Genomic DNA, 17,373 nt, shown 5'->3' with positions numbered 1-17,373 from the left:
CCAGCAGCTAAATACCATGTATCCGCTCGCTCACTCCTCCCTGCTCCTAGTGGGATGGGGAGGAGAATTGGAAAAAAAAAGTAAAACTTGTGGATTGAGATAAGAACGGTTTCATAACTAAAAGAAAATAAAATATAATAACATCAACAACAATAATAAAATATAACAATAATAATACTTGTAATGAAAAGGAATATAGCAAAAAAAAGAGATAAATTAGACCCAAGGAAAGAGAAGTGATGCACAATGCTCACCACCCGCTGACCGATGCCTGAGCAGTGATCCACCCCTCCTGGCCAACTTCCCCCAGTTTTTATACTGAGCGTGACGTTCTATGGTCTGGAATATCCCTTTGGCTAGTTGGGGTCAGCTTGCCTGGCTGTGCTCCCTCCCAGCTTCTTGTGCACCTGCTCGCTGGCAGAGCATGGGAAACTTGAAGAATCCTTAACTTAGGATAAACACTACTTAGCAACAACCAGAACACTGCACCGTACCAGCTACTAGGAAGAAAATTAATTCTATCCCAGCCAAAACCGGGACAGCTAACTAAAAGTAACCCTTACTAACCTCAGCCCCACATCAGCCACCTTCAGTCTCAGCTCAGGCATTTTCAGGGCTGCTGCAAAAACTGCATCTTCACAGTCAGCCCCAAAGTAAGGGACTGAAGATTCCAAGTGAGGCAAGCCTTTTACATAAAATTTGAATCACTTTTCTCAAAAAAATCCTAAATTCAGTTGTATTAGTGAAATTATTTCTACTTGTTGCAAATGATCCTGTTTCCAGTGCAAGATACAGTTTTAGAATTCAGGTGTGGTTGCGCTTCTCTGAACTTGAACATACAGACAGTTTTGAAACATCTTATCATGTCCCTCTGCCTATCGGGCTGGGATTCTTCTCATACATAAAAGACTTTGCAAAATAAGCAGACATTCATGAAGCTTCAGTCTTATCTGCTGACTGATAATTGTCCAACTGAGCAGCTGTGCATTTCTTTTCATTTCCCTTCACCCCTCACCTCTGTGTGCGTAATTTCAAATTGTCGTATTAATTTGTAAATATAACAGAAGTAGTGCTCTCCTGTCCTATTCCCTTTGCTTTGTTGTAGCTAAAATGTCTGTCCGTGCTCACTGGTGAATAAACATTAATTTGGGTAACTGGAAGAACTGTATGAGTCAGGAGGAGAATTACAAGTTTCATGCAACTTTTAAAGAGTATGAGTTGATAGCAGAGCTGCCAAGTCACGGAGTTCTCTCTTAAGAGTTATCTGAGGTTGAAATTAAAAGGTGGCAAGAAATACCAGTAAAAGAAAGTTGTTTGAGAAAAAAATACGCTACTAAATTGGCCACTCCTTTATAATGAAGAAACTAGGCACTTAAAATATTGTTTACTTGTTAATGCTGGTCTTATTTTCTGGGGGGGTTTTGCCTTTTTTTTTTTTTTTCCCCCGAAAAACACTGTGTAACTTGATGTGTGTACACTTTAAACAGATACTATTACCAAAGAGGAATACTGGCTAAAGTAGAAGGTCAGCGCCTAGTATATCAATTTAAAGAAATGCCAAAAGATCTCATCTATATAGATGATGAAGATGCAAGCCCTAGCACTGAATCATCAGATTCAACTCTGCTCTCAACTCCTGTGGCCAATAGAAACCAGTCGAGCAGAACTAGAGCATCTGCAAACGTGGGAACAAAGGGAGGATCAACCACAGTGCTAAAAACAGGAAACTCAAAGCCTGCTAAGCTGAAGGAGCACGTAGAAGTTGTACAGCAGCAGACACCTGGCTTGACTTCAGAAGTTTTGAGGACAATGCAATCTCCGCAGCCAGTACATCCCACTCAGCTTTTTCGGACAGTTCACGTAATGCAGCCATTGCAGTCCCTCACAGAAGGACATGCAGCTGTAACCAGTAATGTTCCGGATGAAACGTTAAATCCCTCGGTTCAGAATATAAGGTAAGAAAACGTGAAGAAAATAAATGTATGAATAATAATAAATTCACTGGATGATGGCTAGATAGACTAGATTTTTTTGTTTTGCTTCAAAAAAATGCTCGTCTCCCAGTTCTGTTGAAGTAAAACAGTGTCTTTGTGGCTGATCCTAGGAATTGGGAGTTACTATAGCATACCGCGACGTGTATGCTCGTAAATGCTCTGCCTTTGGTGGAGGGAAGCACATCTTTCCTGCAGTATTAGGCCTCATGCAAATCCTTTAGAGAGGAAAAATACACAACTTCTCTTTAAAATTGGTGTCATCAGTTCTGTCCCGCAGCAAAGGCAGTGTTTTCATGGCTCTGCTTTTTCATTGACTATTAGGTGTCTTTGCTTTTGAATTATACATGGTGTGTCTGCATGATCCCTTCAAAAAGATTTTCCTTCTTGCTTCTTAATTTTTCTTCTTAAGAATTTTTTGTCATCTCTTTCATCTTTTGTATTGTCCCCAGTTACAACACGGGAAAGCTCGGTGTTACCTACTCTAGAATTTTGCTGCTGTTACAAGAGCATGTTCTTTTGACTTTAGAAAACAATTAACGGAATAATCTCATGGGAGCTGCGTATCTGCAGACTATTTTGGGAGACAGTCGTGCTTCCACGCGTCATTTGTAAGTCAACTGGCTAACACTACACAGCATCTAAGCATCATGACTCCTTTGCACCTACCTGTTGGTAGCAGCATCCTAATTGAAGAGACTTTGAAAACAGTCACTTAAAGCCTGGTTTTACCCTAGCCTGAGGCGTCCCCTGATGGAGTTTGTTCATCTCCACTGACTACAAAAGACCTAAACCAAATAAATGTTCTTGTAATCTAGGCCTCTCACAGGAATGTCAGAGTTGTATGTGGTGATTCTGGATCTTAAAGCTGTTTCAGGAAAGCTTCAGGATATAATTCAGGAGGTGCACATTCTTAATGAATTATGAACATCACCTTTTTTTGAGATTTGCTGTGTTAACATCACCGTTACAGTCGTTATAATTTTGTGCCACAAAATGGCAATAATGGTATTTCCTGCTCCTTTCCTCTATTCTTTCCTTTGAAAACTACATCCAAAGCCACCAATAGATTTGGAGTGGTACTGACTATCTGTGGCTAACCATGCAATTTTGTCAGAGAGAAGTAAGTAATGACACTAATGAGACCAAATAATTTCTTCATTTCCAAAGAACAAGTTTTGCTCTCTCACCTCTGCTACTAGAGGGATGCTGTAAAAGCTAGTCAGTTATTAAAACTCCACTTATATAAAAGGAAAATCCAGAATAGCAGTAACAGCTAGGTTTTTCAGAAGAACTGAAACTCTTTAGAACATCCTCCATTGACTGATATAATAGAATCAATAAGAAACACTTTAGGAGATAACCAAGTAGTTGAGGAGGCTGAAGATTTATATATAGGAAATGACAAAACTAAGACTGCAGCTTCAATGAAGAAAAAAGGTTATATTATCTGTTCTTTCATTGGGGTAAAAAAAACCCCAAACTTTAAAATTATCCCTGGACTTCCTAGTTTGAATCCTGTTGGGTTGGTTTTTTTTAATTTCCTTAAAAATTATGAAATGTTTTCATTCATGCTGCAATATGAAAAATTCACACTGAAAAGGGAAATTCACTGGTTAGTAAAGGCTGCAAGGGAATAAATACATTGGGCCATGAAAACAAAAATATTTTTCATAGTTACTGGTAGGCACTGTGAAACAAACTGGAAAGAGTTACCATTTTGAAGTAGACAATATCTGTTTTCATTTGTCTTTTAATTCTAAAATGCATGATTTGAAATAAAATTGTGTCTTGCTTATTGTTCTAACCAACTAGAATTAGTTCAAGATGCACATAGGAGAGGGAAGGGTTATATTTGATCAGAAGTTTATATGAAAGATAATTATGAAGAATTTGACCCCCCAGAAAAGAACCCATTTTGGAATTCATTTAGAAAATTAATAAAAATTGCATCAAGGTGATGTCTTGTAAGTTTTTAAAGCTTAGGAATGAAGCTACTCTGTACAGTGCAATCCTTTGATTTCAGTGTTGATGAAGGATTTAATTACTTGTAAAAGTTGACAAGGGCAATACAGTAAAAGGAAACAAGTACAGACATAATTGAAGCTATACAGTACCATTTAAGTCAGTAGAATAATGCTATTAAACATTAATAGGGGGAAAGTTCAGCAATTTGCACCCTTAAATAGCTCTAGGCTAGACCTACACTAGATTATGTATCAAAACCAATATCAATAGTACAGATGGTATAAAAAATGGTAACAACAAACAGAAGTATCTGTAAGACCTAATAAGGCAGGCAGGCAAGAAGTCCAGCCTAACATTTGGAAAGCTGCTCAGTGACATTATGACATCCAATTATTGCATTATGGTATTTCACAATTTGACCTTGGGCAATAAGCTAAGGGGGAAAAAGTAGCAGAAATGATGCATGTGTGAAGTTTGACTGAAGTAAAAGCCTTAAAATTAGAATTCTGTATTGCATTGGTTCTAATCCATTGTTTGTAATTTAAATTATTCCACAAAGTCTTCAATTGCACTTTCCTTAGCCAAGATGACGAAGTGTCTCAGATGAAGGAAAAAAAACCCACCCATCAGATCTTTATTCAGTACAGTATGTAATTGCTGCATGGTATAGAAGTATTGCTAATTAAGAAAGAATGCACTAAGGTGTCTGAGCAGTTAGAGTGAAAATAAAAACTACAACCCAGATTTTTTTGGTGTGCTTTTAACCCGGATGGGCCAAGCTGCAAACCAAGGTGCTGATGAGTCCTGTGCAGTAGTCACTGCTCATTCCAGGCTCTAAAAATACAATTTATGACAGATACATTTCTGCTCAGTTTTGAATTGTAAACTTCGAATAGTTTGGTGAGGTAGAATGGCACACTGGATTTTGGGTTGGTTTGCTCAAACAGCTGTAAATCTCCAGCAGTTGAATGTGTTTGCGTACACATTCTGAATTGCTGCAGTGGGGCTTCCGTAAGGGTTGAGATGAATGGTCTACGTGATTTGAAAATGTACAGCAGGTACGATTGCCATTATAGAGTAAGAGCTGACAGACCTTCTGATGTGCGCACACTCTTTGTAGGGGTGTGGTTAGATTCACTTTATAGTAGTTTTATAAGGAAGCGTGAGGACAAATAGCAACACTGGTTGCCAGTTGGTGTTCAGAGGTTGGGGCATGTAGGTAGTCAAGGGCGTTTGGGCGAAATGGCAACCAGGGTTTGGGAATGATCCTCAGAAGGTTTTCTGATGCATACTGGTTAGTGGTTGGGCTCTGCCTTGAAGCGTGAACGTCTTGGACCCATGTAATCTGTCTTATGCAATGTAGCTTCTGAAGTTTTATTCATATAAATGTTCTTCTCTCTTCTTCATGGAAATAAATGGTCTTCCCTCTGCAGCAATTTACTTGTGTTGTGAGAAGAAAAAAAATATAGGGAAAATATTGAGGATTTTTGAGGTCAAAACAATTGGCTTCTTAACACTTAACAGTATCCTTTAGAGGAAAAAGTCTGAACGTGCATCTTCTCTGCTGAGGGACTTGGTAAAAGAATCATATTTGAAGAATGTTGTGAAGGGCTTGCGTCACCATCCCTCCCCTGCGCTAGGCAGCATTGCCTGGTAAAGTCTAGTCCCAGAGCATCCCTGGGAGAGCGTGGCAGCTGTTCCCCAGGGCTTCTTTGCATTTCTCAAAGAAATGGGCATGCCAGTGGAAGTCAGGGGTTGGTTCTTCACAGGAGACAGGCAGTGCCTTCCTTTATAGCTGCACAAAGCTCATGCAGAGTTTTGTGTACTTTGAGGGGAGGGTCATGTCTTAGTCTGAAGCAGAAGGGTCTTGGCTTTTGGGTGGCTTCTGACGGGCTTTTTATACAAGTTTTGGTGCTGCTGTATGCAGGGGAGACAAGGAGAAGTGTTGCTTGCTAGGGACAGATGCCTCAGTGCCTAAACAGAAAGGCTGTGATGTGGTGCTAACCCAAGCTTGGGAAACAGGGCAGGAGTAGGGTCAGGTCATGCAAACTGGTTTTTGCTGATGAGGGAAGACATCTAGTATCTGCAGTGGGAATATTCAGAATTGCAAACTTACTGCTGTTCTGCAGGTCTAACCGCTGTGGCTCGATGGATGCAAGCATTGCAGTCTTCAGTCGTGTAACTGGGAGCTGAATTTGGCAGCACATCTTTCCAGTGATAAGGCAAAAATGGCTCTGTGAATGAGCATTTTATTTCTAACTTTTTCCAATGAGCCAGCTTTTTTAGGGAAGAAAAAAAAAGTCTCTGTGAATTTAGTGCTTGTAAAATTGTTCTGTTTAAACCAGAATAACTGACACAGGTTAACCAGAATACCTGGTTTATTGGGGTAATTATGTTTTAGCTTGGAATTCAGAGGCACCGAAGCATCACAGAATCATAGAATGGTTTGGGTTGGAAGGGACCTCTAAAGATCATCTAGTTCCAACCCCCCTGCTATGAGCAGGGACACCTTCCACTAGACCAGGTTGCTCAAAGCCCCATCCAACCTGGCCTTGGACACTGCCAGGGATGGGGCAGCCACAGCCTCTCTGGGCAACCTGTGCCAGTGCCTCAGCACCCTCACGGTGAAGAACTTCTTCCTTACATCTAATCTAAATCTACCCTCTCTCAGTTTAAAGCCATTACCCCTTGTCCTGTCACTACAGTTGCTGGTGAAAAGTCTCTCTCCAGCTTTCTTATAAGCCCCCTCTATATACTGAAAGGCAGCAATAAGGTCTCCCTGAAGCCTTCTCTTCTCCAGGTTGAACAACCCCAACTCTCTCAGCCTTTCTTCATAGGAGAGGTGTTCCAGCCCTGTGATTAATTTTTGTGGCCCTCCTCTGGATTTGCTCCAACAGGTCCATGTCCTTCTTATGGTGGAGGCCCCAGAGCTGAACGCAGTACTGCAGGTGGGGTCTCACGAGAGCAGAGTAGAGGGAGAGAATCACCTCCCTCGACCTGCTGGTCACGCTGCTTTTGATGCAGCCCAGGATACAGTTGGCTTTCTGGGCTGTGAACACACATTGCTGGGTCATGTTGAGCTTCTCATCAACCAACACCCCCAAGTCCTTCTCCTCAGGGCTGCTCTCAATGCATTCTCTTCCCAGCCTGTATTTGTGCTTGGGATTGCCCTGACCCATGTGCAGGACCTTGCACTTGGCCTTGTTGAACTTCATGAGGTTCGCACGGACCCACCTCTCAAGCCTGTGAAGGTCCCTCTGGATGACATCCCTTCCCTCCAGTGTGTCGACCGCACCACACAGCTTGATGTCATTGGCAAACTTGCTGAGGGTGCCCTCAATCCCACTGTCCATGTCGCCGACAAAGGTGTTAAGCAGCGCTGGTCCCAGTGCCGACCCCTGAGGAACACCACTTGTCACTGGTCTCCACTTGGACATTGAGCCAGTAGGCCTGGGATTCAGCTCCATGTGCATTGAGTCATTCTGAGCGTAAAGGGCATCCTTTCTATTGCTCCGGAAAGTGTACGTCTCCTGTAAGACTAGGGACTTACTGGTCTAGGACATTGTACAGGGCTCTAAGGTGCCTACATTTGGGCAATTAAATTTCTCCCTTAAATGACTAGGGCTGCAGATAAAGAAAGATGCATTTTCATTTACCTGTAGTCTAGAGTAGTAGTGATTTAAGGTGGAGTGTCTTCTGGATGGAGTGAAAAGAGGTTTTCATGTTATTCACGGTTCAGAGAAGATCATATTGTGAGTAATTTAAAATTATATGTCTCTATTTGTTATTGACTGTGTGGGACACGGCTGAATCTTCTAGCTGGCAGCTCTGTATACCAAGAAACTTGCAATTAGCTGGCTGCTGACAGATCCTGTGCAATGCTTTAGCAGACTTCAGGTTTTAAACAGAATGTTTCTATCAAAATGCAGTTTATTGTTTCTTTTCTGTATTTTCAAGTTGTCATTGTGATAGCTTGGACAGAGCATGTTAGAAGACCAGTATCCTGACTCTGTTCTGTAGCTGGGGGAAAAGCTAATACAGACCACAGAGGACCAGTGGAATATGCTTTGTGTGTTCACTTCTGAACTGGAGAACTGCTACATGATGAATCAGCCCCAGCTTTCATCTTGACCTTTTTGCAACCTTTGGGGTAGAAAACATTGCAGTAATTCATCCTGAAGGTGACACAAGCGTGGACTACAGTGGCAAGATCCTCATTCAAGAGGAGAAGGAAGTAGCTGAAGGTGAATCGTGTTTTTTCTGGGCATGAGCATTCTCTGTAAGAACAGTGATGAAGCCAACAATATGCCAACACGGTGGATTGTCCTGATTAGCAGAGGGAATTACCTTTGAAAGTCATGTCTACCCCAAGCAAACACATAGGCTTTCTGCTGTTGTTCCATAATCTGTTTCTGTGTCCAGGCTGTGATGTTTCGGTGGTCTGACTGCAGCTATGCTGATGCTGAAAAATAGACAGATTTGTCTAGCATGAGTTTATCAACTCTGAAAATGTGATTACAGCTGCTGTTTCAAATGAAGTGTCTGTACCTTGTGCCACGTATAGACGTTAGCTTGTGTATGTGCAGTGAATGTCACCATTATGTTCTGTAATGATACTTTACACCGTATTTATATTGGTTTTGCTCGAGCTTGCATAACTACACAGACACAGGGAGGCAGTCTGGCACTGTCCTTTTGAGATTTTGCATTGACCATCTGCTTTCAGTTCTCTTTCCCTGAATAAGAATGAGAGTCAAATCTGCACCATGTCAGCTAATTTTGTAGCCCTTCACTCCTCTGCCGTTCCTACAGGTATGCTGAATAAAAACCATCATAGGTGTCAGTCTCGGTAAAGAGCTCACTAGGGCTCCCTGGGACTTGTTGGGCAACATGAGCGAAGGAATACAATACCAGCTGAGGAGTTGTAGATAATCGGAAACAACTCCTGGCTAATATTTGGAAGGCCTTACTTTGATCAGCTGGCATCAGTGCTCACGCTTTGCTTCTGTTTGCAGTTAGACAGTAGGTCTTCCGCCAGTGCAACAAATGGGTCTTCATGCTCCAAAGGCAGGCCTGCAGTAGAAGCTCTGCAGCGCACTGACTAGCAGATACCGTTGTATCTGGCTCACCGCTGGCTCACTGCTGTAGCCTTCCCCAAAGGAAGAGAGGCAGGTAATTGTTGCAAAGAGCTGATCTCTGTCATCTCTTATGTGAAGGCTTGACTGCATTTCAAGTTTCAGGATGGTGAAGAAAGTGCCGTCCCTGCGGGAGGTGTTGGTCAGAAATAGGCTGATGTGATCTCAATAGACTTCTACAAGAAACTCTCATTTAGCTTGCAACAGGGTGTGTTTCTCAGAACACATTTACAATAGGGACAACTTCCATCACAGCAAAGAGTTTGGTTATGACCAAACATTTTGATTTGATTTTCCTGCAAGCTGAGAAGACCTTTTCTTAAGCCGAGTTCTGATTTAATTTCTGTGGTAGGTCAGAAGGTGGCTGCTTACAGCAGAAGGGACTTCAGAGTCATCTAGACAGATTAATTTTGTTTCTGCGCAATGAGAAGCTATCTACAGGAGCTCTCTTTACATGTCTTTGGCACTGTCGAAAGTGGTGAAGTTTCTGCAGGTCTCTGTTAGTAGCAAAGTTTCTGAGTTTTAATTCAGGTGAATGTGCAGTTTTGAAAAATTCTGGAAAGAAGAATGTAAGACCACATGGGTCAGTAACAAGGACACCAGACTTGAGAGTTGAGTCCTCTGTCTCCGTCCTCCTGACGTAAGAGATTATCTTGTCCAGGCAAAGAGCTAGACAAGAACAGGCAAGTTCTGCCCTCCCTTCGGAGGAGGCTGTGTTCAGACTGGGCATGGAGGCATCAAGTGCCTTTCTGCCTCTCGTGGACATCTCCCCCTAGACTGCTTAGCAGCTCCTGTCTGGGTGACTTGGGCTGTAGAAGGGCCAGTGGCTATGAGGCAGTAGGCTGGGGCGAAGTATTGACAAGATTGTTGGTGACTGAGGATCACGTACAGGAGTGCAGCTCTGGGGCAGTTTGCAGTGACGTTGCATTTTGGCTGATGCTTCCTATAGTCACTCAAAAGAGATTGCCTCTTGACTCAGGCATCTGAAGTGGTTCTAACAAGCACATCCCACCCCTTCACCTCCCTCGCTCTTCCTAGCTTGACTGAATGAGTTGTTTGCAACCAGTCAGTTGAACAAATGGGGAAAGTCCCTGGAAGTCTGCCCGTTTATCTCAAGGCCATCGTTTCCCCTATAGCTGTAGGTTGAACAATGTGTATGTTGGGGAGGGAATTCTCCTCTGTTACCTCTCTCTATGTATTTCTTCAAACTGCCTTGTTTCGTTTTCTTACTGTGCTGTGAAATACTTTGTTTACCTTGGATTATAGCTTCAATTTTTTTTTTTTTTTTTTGGTATCTTCTCCCTTTCACCATTCCATAAATTTCACATAAATTGCCATGAATAAACTTGTTTTTCTTGCCTGTCACTTACTGTTTGCTTTATCACTAGTTACCTCTTGATGAGCTAATATGATATTGCACAATTCTAGGCTGTTAACAGTATCAAATGGACCAAGAAATAGATGATCATTTTCTGCCGAGCTAAAATGACTTCAGAATTTTTGTCATTCTTTTCTCAGTTGTAACCAGATTGTTTTATGGCAGCATTTCCTTTTCATCACTGTTGCTCAATGTTCTTGTTCTTTTTGTAACCTCAGCAGGAACTTTTAAAGTAATCACCCAATAGATTTGTACCTTAAGAGTAGGAAGGCCATTAGGAAATTGACAGTGAAATTCAGAAACACAGCAAAATACACAGTTCAAAGCACCTAAAATAACGTAGCCCAGTGTTACAGATCACCTTAAGCTGTATGTACTTTTTTTTTTTTAACACAGGCAAAACGATTAACCAAACCTGTATTTTTTTTCAATGATATTCAAGGCACATAGTTTGAGCAGATAGATTTTTAGTTTGTAAACAGACACAGTTGTCTGTAGTCTTACCAATTAAGGCAAATGTCTTGCTTGGCCACCATTAGCGTAAATAACAATGTGTATTTATGGTGCTGTGCGCTACTTAATCCTGTGCTTGTACAGACATCTGCTGCATGCTTTTCCCTGTAGCAAGTTCACACTGTGTGTGTGTGTATACATATATGTGTATATACATGTTTATATATGTGTGTATCATATATATGTATCTTGACTGATGGAGAAGATAGAGCACCTGGAGTAAACTATTAGTCACCGTATGATGTACAGGTATGGGACTTGCTTTCAGGAGAAATAAAATGGCGTAACATCAATATGCAAATAACTAATTATAGTGTGCTGAGACAAACGGTCTGGTTTGGTCCTGTCAGAGCTGTTGCTCCTAGTGCTTTGAAGAATACCTTCTGCACTGATTAGATCCAGTTCACACTTTTTTGAGGTTGTCCTTTACAGCTATTTAGCAGCTAGAAGCTTTTATTTTTACTATTTTGTTTTAAAACAAAAAAGCCAAAGAACAAGAAAGTAGCTTCAAAGTAATACTTGGATGGCATACCAGCACAGGCTAGCAGCTTCAGCTGCTGCTTTCAAAACTGCAACTACTGAGTTGATCTTAATCCTTCAGGCTCAAGTAAGTTTCCTCATGGATTAAAGAGCTGGCTTGGTATCTGGTTGGATACTTTTAATGCTTTTCTGATGGCAAGTGTCACTTGTCTTTCCTTCTTAGCTGTTCCACTTGCATTGCTGGTCTCTGTAGACTTTCCTGGATTGAGCTGTATCTGTGTGACGTTTTGATTTTACTGCAAGTTTGTTTAACTGTAGGTAGTTTACTTTTTTATTATTATTTTTTTAAAAAGCTAGTGGATGCCCGCATCCTGTTACTGAGACAGACATTTGTTATTTTCCTATAAAGGTCCCAGGGGAATTGCTGGGGGGGGAAGAGTGAGCACTGATAACCCTTAGCAGACTTGGTGTGAGCCTTGGTGCTGTCATTCTGACCCTTGCACTTTAAGCTCGGTTGTTGGTATTTGCTGTGCAGCACCAAGTTCTCCAGAAGTTGGAAAGAAAGAAGCGATCACTCTAGCTGGTGCTTCGCCTCCAGCCAGCTCCCATTTCCATGAGCTTCTTCCTTGGGCTGTCTCCAGTTGTGTGAAACAGGAGCTCAAAATTGACTCTGGTGTCATTTGCATCAAATTTTGTGTCCCACAAATTATTATGGCCTCTGTGATGAGACCTGCGTGGGAGCCTCATGAGCAAGGATTTGGATTTGTTTTGCTATAGCAGCATTCCTGGGTACTGCAGTCTTCTTTCTTGTGAGGAAGAAAAAGCTACACGTGCAGATTTTGTTCCTTCTATTACCAAGCCACATAGGAGGTGGGGAAAAGATTGCAGGCAGCAGGGGCTGGCAGCTGGAGGATGCTCCGGGAGTACTGATGTGCTCTGAGCCTGACACCAGCTGGGTTACTGGAGCTGCTCTTGCTGGAGCAATCTTTGGAGCTCAGCTAGAGACCTTTCCCAGAGGACTGAGCTGAAAGGGGCCTGGGAAATCCTCTGCAAATATTCCTTCACTTGTCTCTGCTGCTGCATTAAGAAAGGGGGGGATGCACCACCCTGTGTGTTTGGAGTACCGCCAGCAGCAGCATCTGCATCCACATTGCCCCATAGCTTCAGCATCACGTGAGTCCTGCTTTGGTAAGCTTTTTGTTGTAGCTGGGGTAGCCAGAGCATGGTTTTAAATTGAAGTTTTGAATATCCTGAGTTTGATCTGACTGGTCAGTAGCTAAACGCTGGCAAGTAGGATTTCACAGAGCTTTAAGAAATAGGTACTACATGGGTAGAAGGACTATAGAAAGGAGGACATTCCATAGTAGATGTATAGTAGGCAACCCTTACAGCATATTGGAGGACCAGTCTTCAGAAGGAAGAGCATGCAGTATTGTGCATGGACTTGAAAGTACAAATGCTGACAGTAAATCGCTTTCCATCTGAAGTGATTTCAGCAGGGATAGAAATAAGCTAGGATAAGGCAGGAGATGGTTATTTTTGTTTTCAGTCAGTGTCGAATATGTTCAAGAAAAGACAAGGGAGAGCTTAAGACTAAAAAGGGGGATGAGGGCAGGCAGGAGAAAGCAGGAAGGTTGGAGAGAACTTTGCAGGAGAAGCAGAAGGAAAGAGAAAGATTGTCAGAGACTACGTGGCACGGTGGGCTGGAGCTAGCTGTGGGAGGGTGTCAAAGCAGTTACCCTTGCCTTCCTCTTTCCCTCCCCTGAAAATCGTTTGCTTCACCAGGAGAATGTTGTGGTTTGGGGTTTTTTGTTTGTTTTGGTTATATTTGCATGACTGGAGTGTATGCATTTCAGCCGTGTCTCTAAGTCACCATTGTCCATTGTAGTCGTTGTGTACTTTAGCAATATGGCTGTTAATCCTCTAACATTGCCCTCTCAGCTGTACCGCTATAGAAAGCAATGTGGTACACAAGTCTGTGAGCCTGCAACTGATGGAATCATTCCTAATTTAAACTGATGTTTTGGGAGCAAATTCTGTTGAGTTGCTTCACGAGAAGGCGCGTACAAGCCTGGCAGACAGAGAACTGTGTGTCCTGTGAGTCTGAGAAGGTCCTGACCAGACTCACTGTCACAGTGCAGATACTTTTGCATGTAGGTAAAAGTATATACAGATGTCAGGAGAACTGAGGCCTGATTTACAAATTATTTAGGCTCATGACTTATGAATTACTTAGGGTGCCTCGTGAAATTGATGGCAGATATGTAGCGGGTCATGCTCGTGATGTTGGTTGATGCTCGAGAAGGAGATCTCGGATGCGATTCCCAGGTTTTCTGATGAACTGCTGAACGACTCAAAGGCAGGCTGTACAGTTTGGGAATGATAGTGGTGTTCATGCAGAGTACCTTTACTTTGGGAACTGTGTTGCTGAATTCAGGGGTCAGGTCCAGTTCTTGTTTTATTAGGAGAGCGACTGCTACCTCTTCTGGAACCGCTGAGTAAATGAAATGTTTATGATGCCAAGTGATTTTTCAGTAGTAAATCTATGATTATTTTTCAAAACTCAACGTGGAAGTGTTCTGACCCTATAATCTTCTCTAATTTTAATAGGACTTTACAGACTCCAACCCAAGTTCCAGTGGTTGTTTCACCTGGAAATCAGCAGCTGCATGCTGTAACACTCCAGACGGTGCCTCTTACTACAGTGATAGCCAGCACAGATCCAGCCGCAGCAACAACGCCCCAAAAATTCATTTTACAAGCCATTCCTACTTCACAATCTATGACGGTTCTTAAAGAAAACGTCATGCTACAGTCTCAGAAGCCAGTCTCGCCTCCTTCCTCAATTGTGCTGAGCCCAGCACAAGTTCAGCAGGTGCTCACCAGCAGCGTGCAGACAATTTGCAATGGAACAGTCAACATGGCTTCGTCTCCATCCTTCAGTGCCACTACCCCCGTGGTAACGTTTTCGCCTAGCAGCTCACAGGTGGTAGCGCATCCATCGGGCACGGTGATCACTTCGGTTATTAAAGCACCAGAAACGAAACAGATTGGCGTACAAGGTGTGGTAAAAGAAGAAGACAGTGACAAATTAGATGATACTGAGCAGTCGGAGCAGAGATTCCAGCAGCAACCGTTTGTGATGGTAGTGTCCAGTTCGAATGGTTTCCCATCTAACGTGCAAGTGAAGCAGGAAAATGAGCCATTGGAACCCAATTCATATCAATAAATTTAAAAAAAAAAAAAAAAAAGACCCTGTGGATGATTATTTTCATAAATGTGATGGGACCTTTTCAGTTATGTATATATGAGTTGATTCTGAAGCAAGATTTTGCAAAGCTACTTAATTTCTGCATTTAATTGTTAGAATTCATGCTTTAGAATGGATTTTGATTTTCTGTTAATTGCTAAATGTTATCATATAAATAAAGTTATCTATTACTCATGTTTCAAAGTACAGGCGTGAAGGAACATGCTTTTTATGCTATGAAGACTTTCTCCTGAGGTTGTTGGCCAAAGTTTCAAACTTCTTTCTTACTGTACGTTTTCAGTCTATTGACAATTTACATTGCAGTAACGTTATTATAACCTTTTCTGTTTAATCCGTACATGTATCATTTAACTTTTGAAGCAACAGTTACTTTAGTGGGACATTTTCATTCCATGTGTATGAGTTTTTTATGATCAATTATCTGTTTCATACTGGTGAATTACACCAGTTTTAGACTTTGATAACCAGGTATTCTCTTGCATTTTTTTGCAGCACAAGCTCTTGTGTGTGCAAAATTGAATATACACTCCTATTGAGAGTACACAAAACATTTATTCCAGTAATGGACAATGCCCTGTTGGTATTTTATATAAAAACATCAGATATATTTAATTACAGAAGCTAACGGCATCATTACAGGTGCAAACGTCTCATGCCATTTTGCGACTATGAAGCTTAACAATCTTGCTTTCTACTTCAGATTAATTTGTAAGGGGGGAGGGAAACAAAATATATACAGTTTATGCAGGTATTTGGAGATTAATACTGCTAAGAGTTCTTTTTTGATTGTAAATAATGTACATTCAATGTCACAGGGAAGTTTTTTCAGCTAATTTGTTTCCATACAAATTTTTGATAGATGCAAATAAGATCATTATGTTTAGAGGTCTAATGTTATATGTATTCATATTACAGAGTGAATTTGTATTTAAAGACAAATTTTTAAATGATGGAGCCCTCTGAACCTTGGGTCCTTGTCTTTTGTATTTTTAATTGGTTTATTATGAAAATAAATCAAGTGGAAAAACTTTTTTCTGTATTTACTCTGAAATGTTTTCATATTATTACAATGTCCTGACGATCATCATAAATAACCAGAATACACCGCGAAACAGGATAATGTGATTAATCACCGCGGGTCTGCGGTGGGATGTGTGCAATTCATGAATCACTTCTGAACAGACTTGAACGCAACCAACATGCTGTGGGTATCCTTTGAAATTGCAGTAGTGTATGTTTTTATGGCTCAAATGAAAGTTGAGCTAAATCCAAGAACTGGACTTAAACTTCCCCTTTTCCATCACTTCCCAACATATTACAGACAAACAACACAAAACTTTGAACGTGCTTCTGGGGTGGCATTCATCGCAAAGGTCTTTGCAGCTCGTATAACACAACTGTTGGCCCAAACTACTAGGGCTTCGAAACCTCGCATATTGCAATGTTTCAACAGAAGGTGGATTAAAAATAAGTATGATGCCTGTTAAGATCAGTGGAACATAAAATTAAAGGAAACACGACTTTCAGTGATTGAATTCGTGTAGGAGTTTTATTGATTGGTTCATGAGGTTAAATTTAAAGCACGTGAGTACTAGAAAAACTAATGGGAGCAGAACTGTGCCAGAGGGAGTTTGCTCTAGTTGAATAGAAGTAACTCTACCAACCATATCGAACGAGCAGTTCTCTGCCACTGTTTAACTCCACGTTTCTTCCCTCCGACTCCCACGCGGTCAGGCTTCCACCTGCAAATCCAACGCACCCCACCCCATTTTCGGGAAGGCTGGCCCTACCCAAACCGAAGGGACCGCTGCCAGCTGTCCGGGCGGGTGGGTATCTGGCAGCGTTGCCCGCAGCTGGGGAGCGCTGGCAACATTCCTAGGAATTCTGGTAAGCCTTGTAGAAGCGTACCTGGTACAGTTCTCATCCCGCGGGCTGTTTCAGATAGATGAAAAGCACCGGAGAGGGAGGCTAGGTTTTTTTTAATCAGACTATAAAATGGGGACTTTCTCCCGTAGTACAAGTATTTCGTAATACTTGGAAATCTAAGCGGTAATGCTTGACGTAAGTGTTTTTAAACATGGGGAAGTTGTTTTGCTGATTTACTGGAAACGTGGGGAAAAAAAAAAAAAAAAATCACACCATAAGGTTACAACTTCGCCGACAGAACTTGTCGCCACAGATGCAGCTATCACAAAGGGAAAACGAATTGTCAGCTTAGTTATGTCAGTTGGAGAGGTGGGGAAAACCTCCAGCAGACTAACGCGTCTCCAGCGGGGGACTGTTGTGTAACCAACAGGAAAGGAAAATCACTCCCTTCCCCGTGTCCCTTAGGCTCCGGGGGTACACCCGGCGGGTGTACCCGTCCTTCTAGCTCTCCTTCCTACGACAAAGGGAGGGAGAAGCTGGAGTAAGCCACAAAACGAGGCCTCACATTCTGAGCTCCAGCAACAGCCGCGACGGAACCGCCGTCCCCCTCAGCGCCGCCGGGGGAGGAAGGAGGCGGGCGGGAAGCTGCTCGCGGGGGCCGCTCTACCACCGCCGGTCCTCCAGCTCTATGGCGGGGGGGCGGAGCCGCGCTTGCCCGGGCGGCCGCGGTGGCCCCGCCCACTCCCGGAGAAGCGCGGGAGGAGCTTCGCC

General features: G+C 42.3%; 1 protein-coding gene across 3 annotated transcripts in view; it reads left to right on the top strand.

Annotated features, from left to right (window-relative positions):
• The window catches only part of ELF1 (E74 like ETS transcription factor 1), a 92,524-nt gene extending 77,808 nt beyond the window's left edge, over positions 1 to 14,716 (top strand). For 2 of the 3 annotated variants that reach the window (XM_041128655.1, XM_041128653.1), the window contains 2 exons: positions 1,488 to 1,955; positions 14,076 to 14,716. In XM_041128655.1, coding sequence (XP_040984589.1) covers positions 1,488 to 1,955; positions 14,076 to 14,694 — 1,087 coding nt within the window. In that variant the 3' untranslated portion in view covers positions 14,695 to 14,716. Of the gene's footprint in view, positions 1 to 1,487; positions 1,956 to 14,066 lie in introns of all 3 variants that reach the window. The other variant, XM_041128654.1, reaches the window with a different exon arrangement.
• The last annotated feature ends 2,657 nt before the right edge of the window (positions 14,717 to 17,373 follow it).

The sequence above is a fragment of the Aquila chrysaetos genome, chromosome 14 (genome assembly GCF_900496995.4).
Source record: "Aquila chrysaetos chrysaetos chromosome 14, bAquChr1.4, whole genome shotgun sequence".
Taxonomy (NCBI): domain Eukaryota; kingdom Metazoa; phylum Chordata; class Aves; order Accipitriformes; family Accipitridae; genus Aquila; species Aquila chrysaetos.
Note: the sequence above shows the minus strand (reverse complement) of the source record. Positions and strands in the feature narration are given on the sequence as shown.